The following is a 23,162-nucleotide window of genomic DNA, read 5'->3' as shown; positions in this document are numbered from 1 at the left end:
TCACTACGCTTTTCTCCTTTCTGCTTTAATTTTTGACAATAGATGTAGGGGCTTGCAGTGTTAGTTAGTGGTAAACAATGGGAGCTGGGATAATAGTGCTTGTGTTGTGAGTCACAAGGCATTCTCTAGGTCTTGAATGAGACCATTGACAGCAACCACTGTGCGTAGGCACCCACCCTCTTTGTGACACTGATATCATAGGCAAGTGGTACAGGGTTACCCAGTACCAAAGCCAAGTGCACTTACATGGCATTACTGACAAAGGCACTTGTCGATTGGTTTGCACAGCAGACATAGAGTTGAACAATACACCTTGCTGTTGTTGTTTTTTTGTTATGAATACACACTGCAAGCCTTTTACAAATTGGTCATGGTTAGTACTAATCTTTTTGTATTTTCTGACATGCTCTGACATGCTCTTATACCCTGCTCTTATACCTTGAGGTGTACCTTGACCTTGAGGTCTCCCCACTACCACTAATGGCTTAGCACCCCTATGGTACCCTCTATAACATGACCTTTGTTTTTGCATTTCAATCTTTTCAATAGCTGTAGCTTAATCTCAGTTCATGAGAGAATGTGTGTGTTGCCTGATATCACTGAAGGTGCCAACTAGTGAAGTAACGTCTAGGCTTGTTGTTGGCTAGGTCATGAGTTTGGTGTCTGGGTTTGGACCTCTGATCACTGCTGGTATTTTCTCGGCCACGCTGTCATCAGCCCTGGCCTCTCTCGTCAGTGCCCCAAAAGTCTTCCAGGTGAGAACCCTCCTTCAGTATTTGTTATGTTTCGAGGAGTACAATTTTAGGGCCGGTTTCCCAGACACAGATTGGGCCTGGACCTAAAAGCATGCCAATGGAGAATATACTGTATATACATTTGTTCATATGGGCAGAATATTGTATAAAATAAATTTAAAAAATGTGACAGCTGGCTGGTCGCTCTGTGATCAATAAGCTACCATTTTTTCGATATGAAAAGGAGACAAAAATATAACTGACCTGCACTGCACATATGAAAGTGTCCAGATGACTGTGAGATGATTGACCAGTAGGCAAAGTGTGAATGTTCTGAAAGCTTCATTCGAATCAATCATGAATACAATAATAAACCCATTGACCCCGTATGGAGCATCAGTTGGACAAAAGTCTTGCTGAGTCTATGAGATGGTGCGCTATTAATGGCAGCACCGCTTTAGCAAATGTTCATAATGATAATTTGAGCCATGCCGTGAAAACAGTTTATATGGGCACACAAATCCAAAATGATGTATGCAATTGCAAAATCGAATGCTTTAACCGAAAGTCACCTAACTTGCGTGGTTCTTCAATAGGCTATGGGTAGGCTAATTCACCTGCTTGTTAGATGTGCATTTGGTATCCAGCTGTTTAGTTAGGACCTAGTGTTATTGTCAACCATCATCAGCTGATCCAGGAAATATTTTTCTGAATGACAGTCAAGTGACAAACAGCTGTTGTGAGATAGCATGCGATGCAAAAACAGTTACGTTGATTATCTGCTTGATTTGCTGCAGGGTCTACAATATGTAACAAAGAAAGCATCAAGGTAATGAGTTAATGTTTTCATATGTTTCTGTGCGTCGGATTGGACACTGAAGGCTATTGTGTGCAATTGTGTAAGATAGCCTAGGCAAACACCCAACGGTATTTTGCTATCTATCATTCAGGACTTTTAATGAAAACAAATGAGTAGCCTAGTGGGCTTGTAAACAAACTGATTTGGTGAATTTGAATGATGTAAATAATGATGATGATGGTGAGAGCCCAATAGTAGATGGACTCCGATCCCTTTAATCACAGAGGCTATTGTACTTTGTGTCTCTAAAATCATAATGTTGCTATTGCTATTGTCATGTGACAAAGAGTATTTTTTCAACTGAAACAACCAAATATCATGAACTGTTTATTGTCATAAATTCGGTAGCCTATGCTACAAAATATTATATTCTGCCCATAGCCTAAAGAACAGCTACATGATTTAATGAAAAGCAGCAAATAAACACAACATTGTTTCACATTCTTTAATAAAAGACTCAGAAATAGGCAATAGGCTACAGCTCGCTTCACAGTTTACCATCAAATAGGCCTACAAGGAAACTCTATATATCTCGACGACCTTGAGTGTGCGGGGGTCTGTACGCAGCGTAGTACATTCCACAAAAAGTTTTGCTCAACAAAAAGACACGTAAGCGGCTTAATCTGTGTCCGGGAAACCGCCCCTTAGACATTATTTTAGATATCCAATATTATGTCAAAAACGAGTATACAGTATGTCCTGTCAATTGAATTGGATGTTAGACCTTTCCCGCTTTATATGCTTGGATTTGGTATCTCAATGTGTATGTGTGGCTGTTTAGGCTTTGTGCAAGGACAACATCTACCCAGGCCTCCATGTCTTTGCTAAGGGATATGGAAAGAACAATGAACCTTTACGGGGCTATGTCCTCACCTTCTGTATTGGTCTGGCCTTCATTCTTATTGGTAGGTTTTTTGTACATTATTGAGCATTATGGATAATGAAGTCATTATAGTTTCCAAACTGGCCAACAAACAGAATACTACAGTGTACAAAATGCTTGAAAAGATCCACTTCATTCTTTCCCTGTCACTCATGTATCAGTCTATTTATAGTTTTATTTGTGATTTCTCCCCTTAGCTGAGCTGAATGTCATTGCTCCCATCATTTCAAACTTCTTTCTGGCCTCATATGCCTTGATAAATTTTTCTGTGTTCCATGCATCTCTGGCCAACTCTCCAGGTAAGGATTGGTTTTGATATATGTACTCTCCGATATACTCACTGTCTTTTCATTCAAATTAATCGTAGCCCTTTACACTCGTAGCCATATACGGGTTGAAAATGGCAGATTTGACTGATAAAGCCTAAATTGGAATGCAGCGGCTGTACAGTAACATGCTATACATCATCACGGTAACCCAATTTCAACATAGACAAACCTTGTGTAAAATATGTTGAATTTGTACCTTTAAAACAATGTCAGATCTTCAACATTATATCCACTATCAGAAAAAAACAATAGGCTGGGCAGCACCTCCTACTGGAGCATTTATCTATAGGTACCCTTTGGTTTCCCATCCTGGGTTTTAATCAAGCCCTGCTATGATATTTGTCACTGATTATTACCAATGTACTATCATGAGAATAATTGTTTAGAGATCTCCACTTCCAAACAAATAGATTCACTGTTGCTATCGAGGTCATTCCAAAGGGTAGGTTTAACAAAGCAAATTAACCAATGTGTTTCAAGCTCTGGTTTATTTAACATGTAATGATATTTAGTGATATTGAATTGTGGTTGGTTGTCAACTATATTTTTTATATTTTTACATTGTTTGCTCAACTGATATCAGACACAAATTAATGCCAGAATTACATGAAAAACATTTAAACTGGTGGAGGTCCAAACAGTTGGTGCTCTACCCTGAATGACTGTTCGCCACTGTCACTAGCTCAGATGCAACTATCCAAGCAGTACAAACAGCTCCTTTAAAAGTTGATACTTGGTTGTGTTGTCAACCAAACACAATTCAATATTTTTTTGTAATACAGTAAATAAATAGCCTAAAGTCAAAGCTATCTTACAAACTAATGTAACATTCAACCTTAAAATGAGTAAGACATTCATGGCCATATTTTCAAATCAAATCAAATTGTATTGGTCACATACATATATTTAGCAGATGTTACTGTGGATGTAGCAAAATGCTTGTGTTCCTAGCTCCAACAGTGCAGTAATATCTAACAATTCACAACAATACACACAAATCTAAAAGTAAAATAATGAATTTAAGAAATATATAAATATTAGGACGAGCAATGTCGGATTCACTAAAATGCAATGTCGGATTGACTAAAATACAGTAGAATAGAAACAGTATATACATATGAAATGAGTAAAGCAGTATGTAAACATTATTAGTGACTAGTGTTCCATTATTAAAGTGATCAGTGATTCCATGTCTATGTATATTAGCAGCAGCCTCTAAGGTTCTGGGTTGATTAACTGGGTGATAGCTGGCTAGTGATGGCTTTTTAACAGTCTGATGGCCTTGAGATAGAAGCTGTTTTTCAATCTCTCGGTCCCAGCTTTGATGCACCTCTACTGACCTCGCTTTCTGGATGATACTGTAGCGGGATGAACAGGCCGTGGCTCGGGTGGTTGATGTCCTTGATGATCTTTTTGGCCTTCCTGTTACATCGGGTGCTGCAGATGTCCTGGAGGGCAGGCAGTGTGCCTCTAATGATGCATTGGGGAGACCACACACCCCTCTGGAGAGCCCTGCGGTTGTGGGCGGTGCAGTTGCCATACCAGGCAGTGATACACCCCGACAGAATGCTCTCAATTGTGCATCTGTAAAAGTATTTGAGGGTCTTTGGGGCCAAGCCAAATTTCGTCAGCCTCTTGAGGTTGAAGTGACGCTGTTGCGCCTTCTTCACCACACTGTCTGTGTGGGTGGCCCATTTCCGATCATCAGTGAATGTGTACGCCAAGGAACTGGAAGCTTTCCACCTACTCCACTTCGGTCCCGTCAATGTGGAAAGCGGCGTGCTCCCTCTGCTTTTTCCTGAAGTCCGCGATCAGCTCCTTCATTTTGTTGACGTTGAGGGAGAGGTTATCTTCCTGGCCCTCACCTCCTCCCTGTAGACTGTCTCGTCATTGTTGGTAATCAGGCCTACTATGGTTGTGTCGTCTGCAAACTTGATGATTGAGTTGGAGGCGTGTGTGGCCACGCAGTCACAGGTGAATAGGGAGTACAGGAGGGGGCTGAGTATGCACTCTTGTGGGGCCCACGTGTTGAGGATCAATGAAGTGGAAGGGTTGTTTCCTACCCTCACCACCTGGGGGCGGCCCGTCAGGAAGTCCAGGACCCAGTTGCACAAGACGGGGTTCAGACCCAGGACCCCGTGCTTGATGATGAGCTTGGAGGGTACTATGGTGTTGAAGGCTGAGCTATAGTCAATGAACAGTATTCTTACATAGGTATTCCTCTAGTCCAGATGGGATAGGGCAGTGTGCAATGCAATGGCAATTGCATTGTCTGTGGATCTATTGGGGCGGTAAGCAAATTGAAGTGGGTCTAGGGTGTCAGATAAGGTAGCGATGATATGATCTGTAACTAGCCTCTCAAAGCACTTCATGATGACAGAAGTGAGTGCTACAGGGTGATAGTCATTTAGTTCAGTTACCTTTGCTTTCTTAGGAACAGGAGCAATGGTGGACATCTTGAAGCAAGTGGGGACAGCAGACTGGGATAGGGAGAGATTGAATATGTACGTAAACACTCCAGCCAGCTGGTCTGCGCATGCTCTGAGAGCACGGCTAGGGATGCCGTCTGGGCCGGCAGCCTTGCGAGGGTTAACACGTTTAAATGTCTTACTCACGCCGGCCACGGAGAAGGAGAGCCCACAGTCCTTGGGAGAGGGGTAGGTCGATGGCACTGTGTTATCCTCAAAGCGGGCGAAGAAGGTGTTTAGCTTGTATGGGAGCAAGACATCAGTGTCCGCGACGTGGCTGGTTTTCCCTTTGTAATCCGTGATTGTCTGTAGACCCTGCCACATATGTCTCGTGTCTGAGCTGTTGATTCGCGACTCCACTTTGTCTCTGTACTGACGTTTTGCCTGTTTGATTGCCTTACGAAGGGAATAACTACACTGTTTGTATTCAACCATTTTCCCAGTCACTTTGCCATGGTTAAATGCGGTGGTTCACGCTTTCAGTTTAGTGCGAATGCTGCCACCTATCTACGGTGTTTGGTTTGAGTAGGTTATAATAGTCACAGTGGAAACAACATCCCCTATACACTTCCTGATGAACTCAGTCACCGTGTCCGTGTATACATCAATGTTATCATCCGAGGCTACCCGGAATGTATCCCAGTCCGCTTGATCAAAACAATCTTGAACCATGGATTCCAATTGCTCTTGAATAGATCTTAGCACAGGTACTTCCTGTTTGAGTTTCTGCCTATAGGAAGGGAGGAGCAAAATGGAGTTGTGTTCTGTTTTTCCGGAGGGAGGGTAGGGGAGGGTCTTGTAGGCATCCCGGAAGAGAGAATAGCAGTGGTCGTGTGTTTTACTAGCGCGAGTACTACAGTCAATGTATTGATAGAACTTCGGTAGCGTTTTTCTCAAATGTGCTTTGTTAAAATGCCCAGCTACAATAAATGCGGCCTCAGGATATGTGGTTTCCAGTTTCCATAAAGTCCAGTGTAGTTCCTTGAGGTCCGTCGTGGTATCGGCTTGGGGGGGGGGGGTATACACGGCTGTGACTATAACTGAAGAGAAGTCTCTTGGGAGGTATTTGATTGTGAGTTATTCTAGGTTGGATGAACAAAAGGACTTGAGTTTCTGTACGTTATCACAATCACACCATTAGTGGTTAATCATGAAACATACACCACCGCTCTTCTTCTTCCCAGAGAGTTCTTTATTCCTCTCTGCGCGATGTACTGAGAACCCAGCTGGCTGTATGGATGGGGACAGTATATCCGGAGAGAGCCATGATTCTGTGAAGCAGAGTATGTTACAGTTCCTGATGTCTCTTTGGAAGGAGATCCTCGCCCTGAGCTCGTTTACTTTATTGTCTAGAGACTGAACATTAGCAAGTAATATACTCGGAAGTGGTGGATGGTGTGCCCGCCTCCTGAGTCGGACTAGAATGCCACTCCGAATACCTTTTCTCCGCCGGCGGATTCTTGAAGGAGCCTCTAGGATGAGTTCAATTGCCCTGGGGGGTGGGAACAAAGGATCCAATTCGGGAAAGTCATATTCCTGGTCGTAGTGCTGGTGAGTTACCAACGCTCTGGTATCCAAAAGCAATTTCCGTCTGTATGTAATAACACAAAAAACATTCTGGGATAATAGTGTAAGAAATAACAAACAAAAGAAACTAAATACTGCAAAGTTGCGCCTCCCTTGAAAAAATGTTTTTTTTTAAAGAATAGCCAATCAGCGTTGAGCTAAACTGAGTGAGCTCAACTGTGAATGGTCCTGGCGCACCAAAAAAAAGTGTTACGGGAAGACAGTTTGGATTTAGCCTCACACCTATCAAATCGCATTGAGAGCATGCGTCATTGACAGAAATAACTTCAATTGTTTCATCCCGTGTTGTTGTCTTCCGGTGGCTAGGTAGCTAAAATTGTCCCTTTCCTAAATTAGCCATGGATGGAGATATGGATTTGGACTTGTGGTTTTACTTAATTCTCCATACTGGCCAATGATTATAACAGCGATTCTGATCCAACCAGTAATTCATACATTGTGCCCCTGGCCGAGGAGGATGGAAGTCCAATATGTAGCTAGATGTAGAAGGCTAATGATAACTAGCTAATGTTGCCCATGAAAGGAAGTTATAGCGAGGCTAGCGAGCAAGCATTTTAGCCTGGTAGCCTAAGACAACAAAAAATAAAAGTGTGTATTGTATGATAGAGTGATATACCATGGTGTCAACATGAAAGAGAGGAGGATGCCATTGGCGTTTCTCTACAAGTAGAGTGAGTCAACATGGTTTTTCTACTTGTACGAACATGCACGCACACACGCACAGAAATCAGAAACATGGACAGCCACATCATATTTTGCTTACTTTGACTGGACTAAATTGTTTTTGGTATCTTTTAGTTGTCACTGTATTAGACTAAAGGTGATTTGATGATGTTGAAATGTTGAAGTTGATGGTGCTGGAATAGTGGAGGCAGCTCCTGTTTTCTTTGCGACTTGCGGTAACTCTCCGTGGTTCTAAATCAATCGTTGTTAAGTGGTACGAAAATGTCAGAAACATTAACTTGCTTGACCAATCTGTAGGTCATGTAACTGTTTGTTCCATGCAATATGCTTTGTGGACTTCAATGGACAGAGGTTGTTCTCCGGTTTGGTGATGAAACAAAGGTGTGGTTGAATTTATTCTGCCACTGTGTCTACTTATTCTCTCGACCTCTAGGCTCACAGTTGAAGTTGGACGTTTACATACACCTTAGCCAAATACTTAAACTCAGTTTTTCACAATTCCTGACATTTAATCCTAGTAAAAATTCCCTGTCTTAGGTCAGTTAGGATCACCACTTTATTTTAAGAATGTAAAATGTCAGAATAATAGTAGAGAGAATGATTTATTTCAGCTTTTATTTATTTCATCACATTCCCAGTGGGTCAGAAGTTTACATGCACTCAATTAGTATTTGGTAGCATTGCCTTTAAATTGTCAAACGTTTCGGGGTAGCCTTCCACAAGCTTCCCACAATAAGTTGGGTGAATATTGGCCCATTCCTCCTGATAGAGCTGGTGTACCCGAGTCAGATTTGTAGGCCTCCATGTTCGCACACGCTTTTTTCAGTTCTGCCAACAAATTTTCTATAGGATTGAGGTCAGGGCTTTGTGATGGCCACTCCAATACCTTGACTTTGTTATCCTTAAGCCATTTTGCCACAACTTTGGAAGTATGCTTGGGGTCATGGTCCATTTGGAAGACCCATTTGCGACCAAGCTTTAACTTCCTGACTGATGTCTTGAGATGTTGCTTCACAATATCCACATAATTTTCCTGCCTCATGAAGCCATCTATTTTGTGAAGTGCACCAGTCCCTCCTGTAGCAAAGCACCCCCACAACATGATGCTGCCACCCCCGTGCTTCACGGTTGGGATGTTGTTCTTCGGCTTGCAAGCCTCCCTCTTTTTCCTCCAAACATAACGATGGTCATTATGGCCAAACAGTTCTATTTTTGTTTCATCAGACCAGAGGACATTTCTCCAAAAAGTGCGATCTTTGTCCCCATGTGCAGTTGCAAACCATAGTCTGGCTTTTTTTGTGGCGGTTTTGGAGCAGTGGCTTCTTCCTTGCTGAGCAGCCTTTCAGGTTATGTCGATATAGGACTCGTTTTACTGTGGATATAGATACTTTTGTACCTGTTTCCTCCAGCATCTTCACAAGGTCCTTTGCTGTTGTTCTGGGATTGATTTGCACTTTTCGCACCAAAGTACATTCATCTCTAGGAGACAGAACGCGTCTCCTTCCTGAGCGGTATGACTGGTGCGTGGTCCCATGGTGTTTATACTTGCGTACTATTGTTTGTACAGATGAACGTGGTACCTTCAGGCATTTGATAATTGCTCCCAAGGATGAACCAGACTTGTGGAGGTCTACAATTTTTTTCTGCGGTCTTGGCTGATTTATTTTGATTTTCCCATGATGTCAAACAAAGAGTCACTGAGTTTGAAAGTAGGCCTTGAAATACATCCACAGGTACACCTGACTCAAATGATGTCAATTAGCCTATCAGAAGCTTCTAAAGCCATGACATAATTTTCTGGAATTTTCCAAGTTGTTTAAAGGTACAGTCAACTTAGTGTATGTAAACTTCTGACCCACTGGAATTGTGATACAGTGAATTATAAGTGAAATAATCTGTCTGTAAACAATTATTGGAAAAATGACTTGTGTCATGCACAAAGTAGATGTCCTAACCGACTTACCAAAACTATAGTTTGTTAACAAGAAATTTGTGGAGTGGTTGAAAAACAAGTTATAATGATTCCCAACTGACCCAGATTGCGATTTATAATGGACCGTTTTTGGATTGTGTAAACAACAACAGTAATTCTGTGATGGCGGCGATGTAGGGCTGTGTTCCAAACAAAACAACTACAAGCGTGCTTGCTCTAGATACTCAACGGCACAGCTAGGAGTGTTCAAAAAGGCACCTTATAGTTGAAGACTCTTCTTTGAGTCATAAAAGTGCATTAAAATTACTTAGGAACTGTGCACACTTTGGAGAGGTGTTTGGCCACTTGGCGACACTAGTTAGTCCTCTCACTCAAACCTTTGTAATTTTTTGTCTTTCCAGGAATATTCTTATCATGTATCCAGAGTATTTTCAGATTTCGTTATCAACAAATGCGGTGAAAAGTACAATAAATGTAAAATGCACATAAATTCAACAGTGTAATGTTTGGATTCATCATTGTGTCAGGTGAACTGTCTTCACCTTTGGTCTAATCATTTTCCCATTATCTCCAAACTGTTCCCTTTCAATGGCTACCGTGGTTATGCAAGTGCTTTTATATTTCTTCCGTAAGAAACATTTCAATTCAGCCCTGTCCATATAGGCCAATCCCCGCGAGTGTAAAGGGTTAAATGACTTTCTAACTCTGTTGTTGTTGTTACACACTGATGTCACTACATATATATTCCCAGTATGTGTTTTATCCATATGAATGTATTGTTAATGTTTTGTTCTACTGGACATTGTGCTCTCTCCTATCTAAACAGGATGGCGGCCAAGCTTCAAATATTTCAATAAGTGGGTCTCGCTGGCTGGAGCCGTGCTTTGTTGTGCTGTCATGTTTGTTGTAAACTGGTGGGCCGCCCTTATGACCAATATCATTGTCTTGGCTCTCTATGTATATGTCAGCTATAAGAAACCAGGTAAATGGTCCTCTTCTCACATAGTATTTGAGTGTATCTGGGACAGAAAACTATGGCCAGTCTTTTCTCTTTGCTGTAAGAACACTGTGTCTTTATCATACACACATATTATAATGCTACATGTATTTTCACTATATTCTAGTGTTGATGTCGGCTGTTGTTACACTTCTGTTCAATATTCGTCTCTAATCTACTGTTTGATTTTTTCTTCATTCTTCATTCTTTTTTCATTTTTCATTTTATTCTCGCACAGATGTTAACTGGGGCTCCTCCACTCAAGCCTTGATCTATAACCATGCCCTGACACACTGCCTCCTTCTCACTGGTGTAGAGGACCACGTCAAAAACTTCAGGTAGCACAGCAGCAAGTCCTTTAGAGGAGCATCAGCATAACTGTTACACATCATACTGCACACTACTACAAATGCCCACGTACTATGGAATGAACCTTGCACCTTGATGTTGTGTACTTCAGCAACAACATTCAACATCAGGGCCCATTTATACCAAGTGTCTCAGAGCAAGAGTACTGATCTAGGATCAGGTCCCCCTGTCCATTCATTATCATCAAATGCAAATTTGGGATCTTAAATTACTCTTAAATTAAATGAAATTAAATTACTCTTTTATTTCAGTTTTTATCAATTTAAACAAAAACTATACATTGTGCAATGCTCCACAATATGTGAAAGTGTATATGTTGGTATTGTGCTTCCAATGAGTGGTATTATACAGTGTATGGTTAGCGGTGTTATGGTGCGTGCATAACCAAGCGGTAACTCATTTACCACATTTGGGAAAAATACACCTGAACGGCCCTACACAACTGGTAATTATGAGTTAAATCAGCCATGAATGCCATTGTGACGGGGGAATGGAAGCTTGTTGTGTGCAATTGAATGCAAGATTCACAAAAGAAAAGTAACATTAACATGTATAATTTTTGTAGTCATTTACATTAGGATGTGTCATGTACAATACAAATGCATTCTGACTAAATATATTGTAGCGGCGGCAACCTATTTGAAGTATTGGCTTGTTGGGGGTGTAGTGCTTTTTGGCCTCCAACGAGACAAATTTTCAAGCCAGTAAAAATAAAAGCTAGAGTCGATATTTTCGCCCTGCAGAAATCTAATTAGTATAGTAAAAAAAAATCACCATAAAAAAAAATGTCAGTTGAAGTTTTTGTTGCATTTGTCACACTTCTGCATCTGCGGTGAAAGGTGACACAGCTAGAGTGGTGTTTTGACAGACCTTGAGACATCCCAAAAATCGCTCTTCTCACAAAACTCTCACGAACACGATGGTGTTCTTCGTTTTGCTCTACAACACCCACAAGCGTCTTGGGACTCGTCTGAAGTCAGTACAGACGATCTGCCAACTTCTGTCTGTAGTGTCCGAACAGTTTGGGCTACACACTAATATGTGCAAAGGTCAGAATCTCACGAACAAGTACATGTCGGTTGTTTTGCTCCAGGATGCCTACAGGCTTCACAAGACTCGTCTGAAGGTACCCCTGTACCAGTTTAAAAAATGAATGGAAGTATATGTATAAGGAGACTGTTTAGTGCTAAAAATAAGGGGTTAAATACATGTATAAAAAATAAAAATAATAAAATAATAAAGTTTCCTGATCTTATATCTCTCAGCAGGGACGTCACTAAAGATTCATGGATAGGGGGCTAAGCCTCTTTTAGGGGGGTCTGGGCTTACTCTCACTTATACAGCTCGCATGTTGATCTCTGCATGGCACAGAAGCCTCTCTTTCTGCATGACCCTTTAAGATATCATTAATACAATGTATTTATGCCTAACAAAAGTAAAACATATGCTGTCATATGCTGTACAAATTTAACTGAAAGCTTAATATCTACTTGCTTTTTTTAATCACTAACCTCTCAGCCCTGTCAGCCTCCAGCTTCTTTCCCTCATTCTTGTCTGCTGTGTTTTGACATGTATTGTTATTAAACTCATATTTACAATAACTCAAGGCTTAATATGTGATAATCAGTTTCAGTTTTAATTTGTTTGTTTGAACTGGTAAAATCTTCATTTCTCACCGGATTGGCCTTCGACAGAGCTGCTGGCACTGCCTCTCTCGAAGAATATCCGTATATCCATCTAACGTTAGTCGTTAGCTAGCCTACAGTTGAGAAATTGAGGATAATACAATGACATTGTGATCAACACTATGTCACCTTTTCTACACATGACCCACTGATAATTGTTTTGCAATGGCCTATTGAATGAAAGCAATTGAGTATGAAAAGATATGTGCATGATGTTACGTCATCTGTCTCATTTATAGCCTGGCACAGATAGCAAAACTACATTAAATACAATGTTAATTAGATGTCATCGCCACATAACTTATGTCGAATTTAAAAGACACCGTAAACATTACCGTTAGCTATCTCGCAACATCTGTTACACTGTAACTTACAGGCAGCCTCACTAAATCCGTAAACATAGGCACCCTCATAGATATCATCCTGACCAACTTGCCCTCTAAATACACCTCTGCTGTCTTCAACCAGAATCTCAGCGATCACTGCCTCATTGCCTGCGTCCGTAATGGGCCTGCGGTCAAACGACCACCCCTCATCACTGTCAAACCCTCCCTAAAACACTTCAGCGAGCAGGCCTTTCTAATCGACCTGACCCGGGTATCCTGGAAGAATATTGACCTCATCCCATCTGTAGAGGATGCCTGGTTGTTCTTTAAAAGTGCTTTCCTCACCATCTTAAATAAGCATGTCCCATTGCCCTTGGTTCACTCCAGACTTGACTGCCCTTGACCAGCATAAAAACATCCTGTGGCGTACTGCATCAGCATCAATTAGCCCCCGCGATATGAAACTTTTCAGGGAAGTCAGGAACCAATATACACAGTCAGTTAAGAAAGCAAAGGCTAGCTTTTTCAAACAGAAATTTGCATCCTGTAGCACTAATTCCCAAAAGTTTTGGAACACTGTAAAGTCCATGGAGAATAAGAGCACCTCCTCCCAGCTGCTCACAGCACTGAGGCTAGGAAACACTGTCACCACTGATAAATCTACAATAATTGAGAATTTCAATAAGCATTTCTCTACGGCTGGCCATGCTTTCCACCTGGCTACCCCTACCCTGGCCAACAGCTCTGCACCACCCGCAGCAACTTGCCCAAGCCCTCCTCTCCCCCCGCTTCTCCTTCACCCAAATCCAGATAGCTGATGTTCTGAAAGAGCTGCAAAATCTTGACCACTACAAATCAGCTGGGCTAGACAATCTGGGCCCTCTCTTTCTAAAATTATCTTCCGCAATTATTGCAACCCCTATTACTAGCCTGTTCAATCTCTCTTTCGTATCGTCTGAGATCCCTAAAGATTGGAAAGCTGCCGCGGTCATCCCCCTCTTCAAAGGGGGAAACACTCTAGACCCAAACTGTTACAGACCTATATCCATCCTGCCCTGCCTTTCTAAAGTCTTCGAAAGCCAAGTTAACAAACAGATTACCGACCATTTTGAATCCCACCATACCTTCTCCGCTATGCAATCTGGTTTCCGAGCTGGTCATGGGTGCACCTCAGCCACGCTCAAGGTCCTAAACGATATCATAACCACCATCGATAAAAGACAGTACCTTGCAGCCATTTTTATCGACCTCGCCAAGGCTTTCGACTCTGTCAATTACCGCATTCTTATCGGCACACTAAATAGCCTTGGTTTCTCAAATGACTGCCTCGCCTGGGTCACCAACTATTTCTGAGATAGAGTTCAGTGTGTCAAATCAGAGGGCCTGTTGTCCGGACCTCTGGCAGTCTCTATGTGGGTGCCACAGGGTTCAATTCTCGGGCCGACTCTTTTCTCTGTATATATCAATGATGTCGCTCTTGCTGCTGGTGATTCTCTAATCCACCTCTACGCAGACGACACCATTCTGTATACATCTGGCCCTTCTTTGGACACTGTGTTAACAAACCTCCAAACGAGCTTCAATGCCATACAACACTCCTTCTGTGGCCTACAACTGCTCTTAAATGCTAGTAAAATGAAATGCATGCTTTTCAACCGATTGCTGCCCACACCCGCCCGCCCGACTAGCATCACTACTCTGGACGGTTCTGATTTAGAATATGTGGAAAACTACAAATACCTAGGTGTCTGGTTAGACTGTAAACTCTCCTTCCAGACTCACATTAAGCATCTCCAATCCAAAATGAAATCTAGAATCGGCTTCCTATTTCGCAACAAAGCATTCTTCACTCATGCTGCCAAACATACCCTCGTAAAACTGAGTATCCTACCGATCCTTGACTTCGGCAATGTCATTTATAGAATCGCCTCCAACACTCTACTCAGGAAATTAGATGTAGTCTATCACAGTGCCATTTGTTTTGTCACCAAAGCCCCATATACTACCCACCACTGCGACCTCTATGCTCTCGTTGGCTGGCCCTCGCTACATATTAGTCGCCAAACCCACTTGCTCCAGGTAAGTATTTTCTAGGTAAAGCCCCGCCTTATCTCAGCTCACTGGTCACCATAGCAACACCCACCCGTAGCACGCGCTCCAGCAGGTATATTTCACTGGTCATCCCCAAAGATAACACCTTCTTTGGCCGCCTTTCCTTTCAGTTCTCTGCTGCCAATGACTGGAACGAATTGCAAAAATCACTGAAGCTGGAGACTTATATCATATCTCCCTCATTAACTTTAAGCATCAGCTGTCAGAGCAGCTTACCGATCACTGTACCTGTATACTGCCCATCTGTAAATAGCCCACCCAACTACCTCATCCCCATATTGTTTTTTTTGTTGTTGCTCTTTTGCACCCCAGTATCTCTACTTGCACATCATCATCTGCACAGCTATCACTCCAGTGTTAATGCTAAATTGAAATTATTTCCACTATGGCCTATTTATTGCCTTACCTCCCTAATCTTACTGTATATAGATTTTTCTATTGTGTTATTGACTGTACGTTTGTTTTTGTCGCACTGCTTTGCTTTATCTTGGCCAGGTTGCAGTTGTAAATGAGAACTTGTTCTCAACAGGCCCACCTGGTAAAATAAAGGTGAAATAAAAAAATAAAATAAAAACGTATTGGTTAACAAAGCTTTGATTATGACCAAAGTCTATAGTAGTGAATACTCTCTCTCTCTCTCTCTCTCGCTCGCTCTGTTCTAACTTACCACACATTCACATCGTAGCCTATCTGCATGAATTCGTTGTGTCAGAGCCTTTTCCTGTCCGTTTACTGTTAGCTAGCAGTCTCAAGCCACAGAAGTAGCTAACGTTAACCAAAATGTTAGCTACACGTAGGTCTAACAGTCACAAGCGCGTGCAGCAGCCTCTGCAGCAGCAGCCTCCCCCAGGTCCTAGTGCCCGCCCGATAAGAAGTTTAAGATGTGATGGAACGGTTGACGGAAGAAAAAAAAACAGAGAAAATATATTGACTGATATATTGATTTATTTAGGGGGGCTAATTAACAGGCCTAGCAATATCCCTGTCTCACTTCAGAACAAATTTCCTTTAGATTTTTTGGGGGACTGTTGTAGTGAATTTGTTATTCAGTGCTTTTGTATGGACTAATAGCAGTAAGGCCCACAATTGTTTTTCATCAACAAAAAAATATATATATTTTTTTATACTTCAAGCGGTCTTAAAATTCCAAATCAAAGTGCTAAATGATCCTTGGTATGACCTTCTTAAAACAGTTCCATATAGCTTAGTAGACAGGGCTTAGACTTTAGGGGGTTTTAATGTGTCATGTTGTGTTCTGTGATTTAAAGGTTATGTTTGTACACTGCGCCTACTAAAGTTTCATTGCATTTTGTTACAATATGATTTGGCACATTTTCTATATTTGCCATACATTTTAATTTAAAAAAAAATCACAAATAATTTTTAAGTGCCTGTTGGAATATATTTCACAAAACATTTCCAAATAAATGTTTTAATATATTTACCTACTATATATGTAAAAATATATTCTAAAATACATTCTTTCATGTATTTCAGAATGTATTTTTAAAAGCATTTTCTGATCCATTTAACAGATATTGTGATTTAAATGTTACACATGCGTATATATAGATTTTACTGTAAATACAATACTTAATATTTGTTGGAATGTATTAAAATCATTACATTTTAAAAAATACCTTATTTGGCCAATTTAAAAAAATGTCACAATTATCCTGAAAATCGTATCAATTATTTTATTTTTTTCTTCATATGGGATAGACCCCAGTGTCTGGTGATGACTGGATACCCCAATGCCCGGCCTGCTTTACTCCATCTGGTAAACGCATTCACTAAGAACGTAGGCCTTATGGTGTGTGGCCACGTCCGCACGGTACGTATCATTACAAGCCTAGCCGCTAAGCCTTATCAACTACAAAGCATCTCTGTACATACACAGTATACATCTTACATATAGTTTACAGCTTACTCATATTTTTAGGAGTAACAGCTTTGATTGTTTCATTGTCCTAAGGTGTCCCGTCGGCCAAACTTCAAGGAGATGTCTCTTGATCATGCCCGCTACCAGCGCTGGCTACTGAAGAACCGCATCAAGGCCTTCTACACCCCTGTGTTTGCTGAAGACCTGAGACATGGAGCTCAGTACCTTTTACAGGTGATTGTTCTGCAGTGCACTGCTATAATATGTGGTGTATCCTCAGTATGGTGTCTGCCTAGCCTGGTCCCAGATCTGTTTATGCTATCATGTTAAGTCTTTCTCATGACCAGGAGTGGAAAGGAGTGGCATGATGGCACAAATGAACTGGTTCCCAGGCTCTTGTCTATCATGATCTTTTTCAATGTGGCAATCACCATCTAACCTTGAATGGTGAATATCGATAATAATCATTGAGTATTACTGGCATTTTATTTTTTTTATTTTTTATTTAAGCAGGCAAGTCAGTTTAGAACAAATTCTTATTTACAATGATGGCCTAGGAACAGTGGGTTAATCTGCCTTGTTCAGGGGCAGAACGACAGATTTTTACCTTGTCAGCTCAGGGATTTGATCTTGCAACCTTTCAGTTACTGGCCCAATGCTCTAACCACTAGCCTACCTGCCGCATAAGGAGGTAGTTATGACCACACTTTGTGTGTGTTGTTCAAGGGATTTTTATTGAAAGAGTCAGGTAATGGCCTTCCAATATTAATATGTTGATGTAAAATGAAGTAATTCTTTCATCTTCAAGGCTACAGGTTTGGGGCGTTTGAAGCCCAACACACTTGTGATGGGCTTTAAGAACAACTGGAGTGATGGCGAGATGAAAGATGTGGAAATGTATATCAACATCATCCAGTAAGTGTATCTAGTTTGACTGACTACATGGTTTGCTCTAGGGTGAAGTTTCCCCTAGGTACAGATCTAGGATCAGCTTCCCCTTCCCAATCCTGACCTTAACCATTAGACGGAAAAATGCTAAACCCAAGATCAGCATATAGAGGCAATTTCACCCTACATCACATGCTTTCCTGAGGAAATCATGATTGAAATCACTTTGGCCATCTACGGTTATACTATATTCCCTCTTCAGTGTTAGTAACAAGCTGTGCGGTTGTGTTTCAGTGATGCCTTTGACTTGCAGCATGGTGTTGTCATCATCAGACTACAAGAGGGTCTTGATATCTCCCATATTCAAGACCCAGGTACAGTATTGTGTCATGCTGTGCTCCTCATTTTCCCAGGAACACTCATTCAACACACTCATTCCTCACAATCAAGTTTAACATTCCTTAGTAGTACAGACATAAAGTGGATAGCTTCAGATGGATTGAGCACACATCCCCTTTCTAGCTGTTCTAAGGATTTCTTCACAGTAGTAAGGGTGCATCCGAAATGGCACCCTATTCCCTGTAGTGCACTTATAAAGCGCTGAGATTTCTTTCTGTTATTATTACTTATTTTGACCAGAGGTCTATGTAATGCACTATATAGGGAATAGAGTTCCATTTCAGACGCAGCCTAAGGACTAGATAAAGTGCTCTGAGATTTGTCTGATTGCCCCTTCTCCAGATGAGCTCCTGTCATCCCATGAGAAGAAGGACGCGGGTATGAAGGATGTTGTGGTGTCTGTCAACATGGTTGGTAAAGACTCCGAGGACAGTAACTCCTTTCCTCCATCCCTGATCACCAGTGCTCAAAACAGCCCTCTCATTCTCAGAGGTAATCTTTAGACTAGAATGAGTACATAGGCACAGTGCTTCACAGGTAATGTTGTGAAACATAAATACTCAGATTAAGCCTATTCATGTCTTGAAGTCCACTTTTAGTCCAGTTGACTTATCCTGGGTTCAGGAAACCAGCTCCAAACAACCATAAACAGGCCTAACTCGCACTAAAGTAATTAATGTCTACTGTTTATGCTCTGTTGAAAAGCTACAATTTGACTTAGTCAGTCCCTCCAGGATTTTCTAAATCAACAATTCCCTGTATATTATGCAAGGGCTTGCAAATTCGACCAATCACTGCACTATTTCCGCACAAAACAGTCAAATCATCGCAATATTATCTCATAAAACTGACCCATCACTGCAGTACAAAAAGAGGGCTCGCAATTTCAACCAATCACCGCATTATATGGTTCAATCAGCGACACATCAACAAACTTTTTCCATTAACAGCGCATTTTCAAAACAAATTTGAAAAATTCAGACCTTTTGGAGGCATGTGCTCAAACAAAAAAAGGGCATCCCCCAAAAATGTTTTCGCAACCATGACTCGTTGAGCCATTATTAAGAAGAGGGGAAAGCAGCACAATCTGATGAGTAAAGTCTTTTGCAAAACTATTTTGAACTGGAATAAATGCTGCACTTATTAACAATGACCAACACAGTTCCAGTCAAAACAGAAGATTGTATGAAATACTGTAGCCTACCATTACTATATCCAACCAAACTCCATTTGTTGCCACAACCACTATCATGTATCTTAGTGGTTTTCAAAAAAAAGTGGTACAAAACGTGCAACCCCTGCGCACGCACATGTGTACACCAGAACATGCGTGCACAATTGCTGCGGCAAATGTATCCTGTCAGTACCGCCATAAACGGTTATGTATTTTCAAAACGCAAGATAGGCTACAGAAATATACTCTGTTTTAAGCTGAAAGGAGCTGAAAGTCATTCATGTTAGCAGCCAATGTCAACTAGGGATATATCACGTCGCTTCTCTGGAGTCCAGAGCAAGCAAAATCATATGGCCTACTTGTAGCAGAGATTGCAGGATCAGATGGAAAGCATGTTCTGTTTGCACTGTGCCATCACTTTGAAGGGCAGCCTCCCTGCACAGTGAAAGAAAAGGGGGATACCTAGTCAGTTGTACAACTGAACGCATTCAACTGAAATGTGTCTTCCGCATTTAACCCAACCCCTCTGAATCAAAGAGGGGCTGCCTTAATCGACATCCACGTCATCGGCGCCCAGGGAGCAGTTGTTGGCCAGCTGGGTATCCCTGTTCTTCCTCACAAATATTGTAATACATTTGCCAGAATATGTTACCAGAATATGTTACATCTTCATCCCATAATATTGAAGGCAGTGCAATGTTACTGCTGCTTATCTATAAAAATCCAAACTAAGCCTATCTGAAATATGAAAATGATCAATCAAATCAGCAGGTTAGCATATTGTTCTGGCAAAGATGAGTCAGTAGTAGATTGCTAAACTGTATTTTATTTGGATGATGAATGTAGGCCTACTCTGTTTTTGCCCGGGCAAAACTGGCTTGAGTAAATTAAAACAAGTTATTTCTGGTCTCTAATCTGAATATGCGCAGCGTGCCCGCCTTTGCGTGCCAACGCTGATTCAAGACGTGCAACATTTTAGTTCTGAAGCATATATGAGAATTTACCGATGACATGCAGGCAGTGGGTTCTGAGCAAGAACGACAAAAAATGTATACAAAAAAACTGCAAGTGCAAATGGGCATGTGCTCTGCACAGATAGAGCCCTCTGTGCATGTGCCTTGTTGCCATACAAAATGCCAGAATTGCCACAGCAAAATCGAGCATTTTTGCCTGCAAATATCACAAAAAAACGGTGAAATCATGGATGCACTGCCTAGTATACAACTGTGCATGCCCAGCTAGTGAGACATGTTTTCCTATGGGAAATTCTAACAGTCCACAGTCAATTACCGTCTTTGATAATAACTGTGTGACTGCCTTTGATGTGGTTACTCCACAGAGACGAAGAGAAGTGCTAAGCCACTGAGCCTCACAGACCAAAGGCTTCTGGAGGCCAGCCAGCAGTTCAAGAAGAAGCAGTGCAAAGGCACAGTGGATGTGTGGTGGCTGTTTGATGATGGAGGTACCGTATGGCAAGTCAATGCTGTGGTTATATTCTTAATAAGCACCAAATGAACAAAAACTGACTAAAATAGGCATTATATCCAATAGGAAAAGCAAATGTTCTGTTGCAAAACACTTTGCTACAGTGAGCCCCAATGAATATGACCCAAGTGTCAACAATCAGATTGGACCCCAAAGAGTCGTCATTTATTACCATCATCCCTTATTTATCTGTTTCCAAATGTTACAGGCTTGGCTCTGTTGATTCCGTACTTGCTCACGGAAAAAAAGAAGTGGAAGGACTGCAAAATCCGTCTTTTTATTGGTGGGAAGATCAACAGGATTGACCATGATCGCAGGGCGTGAGTTATCGTTCCTTCAGTCATGATGTGAGGTTGAGGAATCTATAATATAATAAAATATGCCATTTAGCAGCTGCTTTTATTCAAAGCGACTTACAGTCATGCATGCATTCATTTTTTGTATGGGTGGCCCCAGCCGAAATCGAGCCTCCGATCCTGGTATCGCAAGCGCCATGCTCTACCAACTGAGTCTGAAAAATTGAGATACTTTCTCCTGTTTTTTAATAGAATGGCTGCTCTACTCAGCAAATTCAGGATAGATTTCTCTGCGATCTATGTGCTCGGGGACATCAACACTAAGCCAAAGAAACACAAGTAAGATGCCTGCTGTGTCAAGATCATGCTCTATTTACATACTGTATAAATATCATTTTTTTAATGTATTTTCAGATTTGATTGATCAGATAGAGAAAGAGGGTAACAGTAGTGTAAGATAGGGTGAGGTTGTATCATAGGGCAGTAGACCAGATTCAAACCAATGCCAACACTGTAGATATGTGGCTGGAGGATGCGGCATTACCACTAAACCAGCCAGGCCACAAGATCATGTTCAACATGAAGTAATTTATAGGTCACTGAGAAGCCTCCGTCAAAGAAACTGTGCAATATGTGAAATACAAAGAAACCCATTAGCCTAGGACTATAATGACAATGTAATCATAATTATAATGCAATAATAATGACGTTCATTCTGTGTACCGTTTACCTGTCTCTTGTAGTGTGCTTAGCTTTGAGGAGATGATCGAGCCGTATAAGCTAAAGGAGGACGACATGGAGCAGGAGGCTGCAGAAAGGTTGAAGGCTGAGGAGCCTTGGAGGATCTCAGACAACGAGCTGGAGCTCTACAGGGCCAAGGTCTGGATCTTTTAAAAAACAGATTTTTAAGTTAATTTCTGATTTTATTGAACAGATATAGTAGGAGGATGACACTGGGGAAAGTTAGAGGTTGTGTCAAAGGGCAATAGGCCAGATTCTAAGCTATATTGACGTCAAGACATGTGTGCGGGAGGCTACGGCATTACCGCTAGACCAGCCCGGCCACAAAACTCTGGATCTTACTGCCACAGTGGGGCAAATACAACCTGCATCCACTGTCCTTTACTTATTACAGTATACACCACAGGAATCTGAATAGAATTTTGAATGGAATACTTTTCTACACGTTGTAAAAATTATTTGCTTTGATTTCTCATACAGGTTGCACAAGTAAACACATAAGCCTTGTTTTAGTCACATATAGCATACAGTGCTACACAGTAAGAAAGTAAGAAAGCCTACAGGGTTTGACCATATGTTGTACTACAGTCCCTAAACATTGGCAGTATAGAAAGCTATTTGAGAGGGTGCCATTGCGTAGTGTCCTAGGAAGGAACAAGATATAATTTGAGAAACTAGCCTTTGATTCAACCTCAGCTAATATATATATATAACTAATATAAGCTTGTTCCTATTTCTTTTTTCCCAGACTAACCGACAGATCAGATTGAATGAATTGCTGAAAGAACACTCAAACTCAGCAAAACTCATCGTTATGTAAGTAGTTATAATATTACATTATGTCTAGAACACAAATATAAAGTGATGGTATTGAAATGGACTGTTGATCTATTTAATTATCTATTGTCTGTCTGTCCGTCCGTCCTTCTGACTGACTGACTCGCTCCCTGTCCAACAGGAGCATGCCATTGGCCCGGAAGGGAACGGTGTCCAGTGCCCTCTACATGTGCTGGTTGGAGACCCTGTCGAAAGACCTGCCTCCTATTCTCCTAGTGCGAGGCAACCACCAGAGTGTCCTTACTTTTTACTCTTAAAATTCCTCGCACTCTCCATTTAACTGACCAAAACTGTTATATTAGGAATTTATAGAATGGGGTGGGGGGGGGGTTAAAAAGTGTGCTTAAAGTGCATGGGGATATTATGGAACTAATTATGTACTAATTGCATTCTCTTTACATCAAGTATTAGTAGAAGTAGGCTAAAGTACCATAAATGGTCTGTCATAACAATTCACAAGTACAGTAGGCCTAATTGTAATGTCACATAACAAT

The 23,162-nt window shown here is 41.3% G+C and overlaps 1 protein-coding gene across 2 annotated transcripts in view; it reads left to right on the top strand.

Annotated features, from left to right (window-relative positions):
* LOC120055684 (solute carrier family 12 member 2-like) overlaps positions 1-22,925 on the top strand; it is a 32,860-nt gene extending 9,935 nt beyond the window's left edge. Inside the window, exons 11-26 of one of the 2 annotated variants that reach the window (XM_039003580.1) lie at positions 648-755; positions 2,375-2,498; positions 2,674-2,775; positions 10,304-10,459; positions 10,713-10,812; positions 16,689-16,800; positions 16,942-17,082; positions 17,657-17,763; positions 18,031-18,110; positions 18,478-18,627; positions 20,649-20,771; positions 21,003-21,114; positions 21,343-21,429; positions 21,834-21,969; positions 22,580-22,647; positions 22,790-22,925. In XM_039003580.1, coding sequence (XP_038859508.1) covers positions 648-755; positions 2,375-2,498; positions 2,674-2,775; positions 10,304-10,459; positions 10,713-10,812; positions 16,689-16,800; positions 16,942-17,082; positions 17,657-17,763; positions 18,031-18,110; positions 18,478-18,627; positions 20,649-20,771; positions 21,003-21,114; positions 21,343-21,429; positions 21,834-21,969; positions 22,580-22,647; positions 22,790-22,925 — 1,842 coding nt within the window. Of the gene's footprint in view, positions 1-647; positions 756-2,374; positions 2,499-2,673; positions 2,776-10,303; positions 10,460-10,712; positions 10,813-16,688; positions 16,801-16,941; positions 17,083-17,656; positions 17,764-18,030; positions 18,116-18,477; positions 18,628-20,648; positions 20,772-21,002; positions 21,115-21,342; positions 21,430-21,833; positions 21,970-22,579; positions 22,648-22,789 lie in introns of both variants that reach the window. The other variant, XM_039003586.1, reaches the window with a different exon arrangement.
* Positions 22,926-23,162: the final 237 nt, after the last annotated feature.

The sequence above is a fragment of the Salvelinus namaycush genome, chromosome 1, assembly GCF_016432855.1.
Source record: "Salvelinus namaycush isolate Seneca chromosome 1, SaNama_1.0, whole genome shotgun sequence".
Classification (NCBI taxonomy): Eukaryota; Metazoa; Chordata; class Actinopteri; order Salmoniformes; family Salmonidae; genus Salvelinus; species Salvelinus namaycush.
Note: the sequence above shows the minus strand (reverse complement) of the source record. Positions and strands in the feature narration are given on the sequence as shown.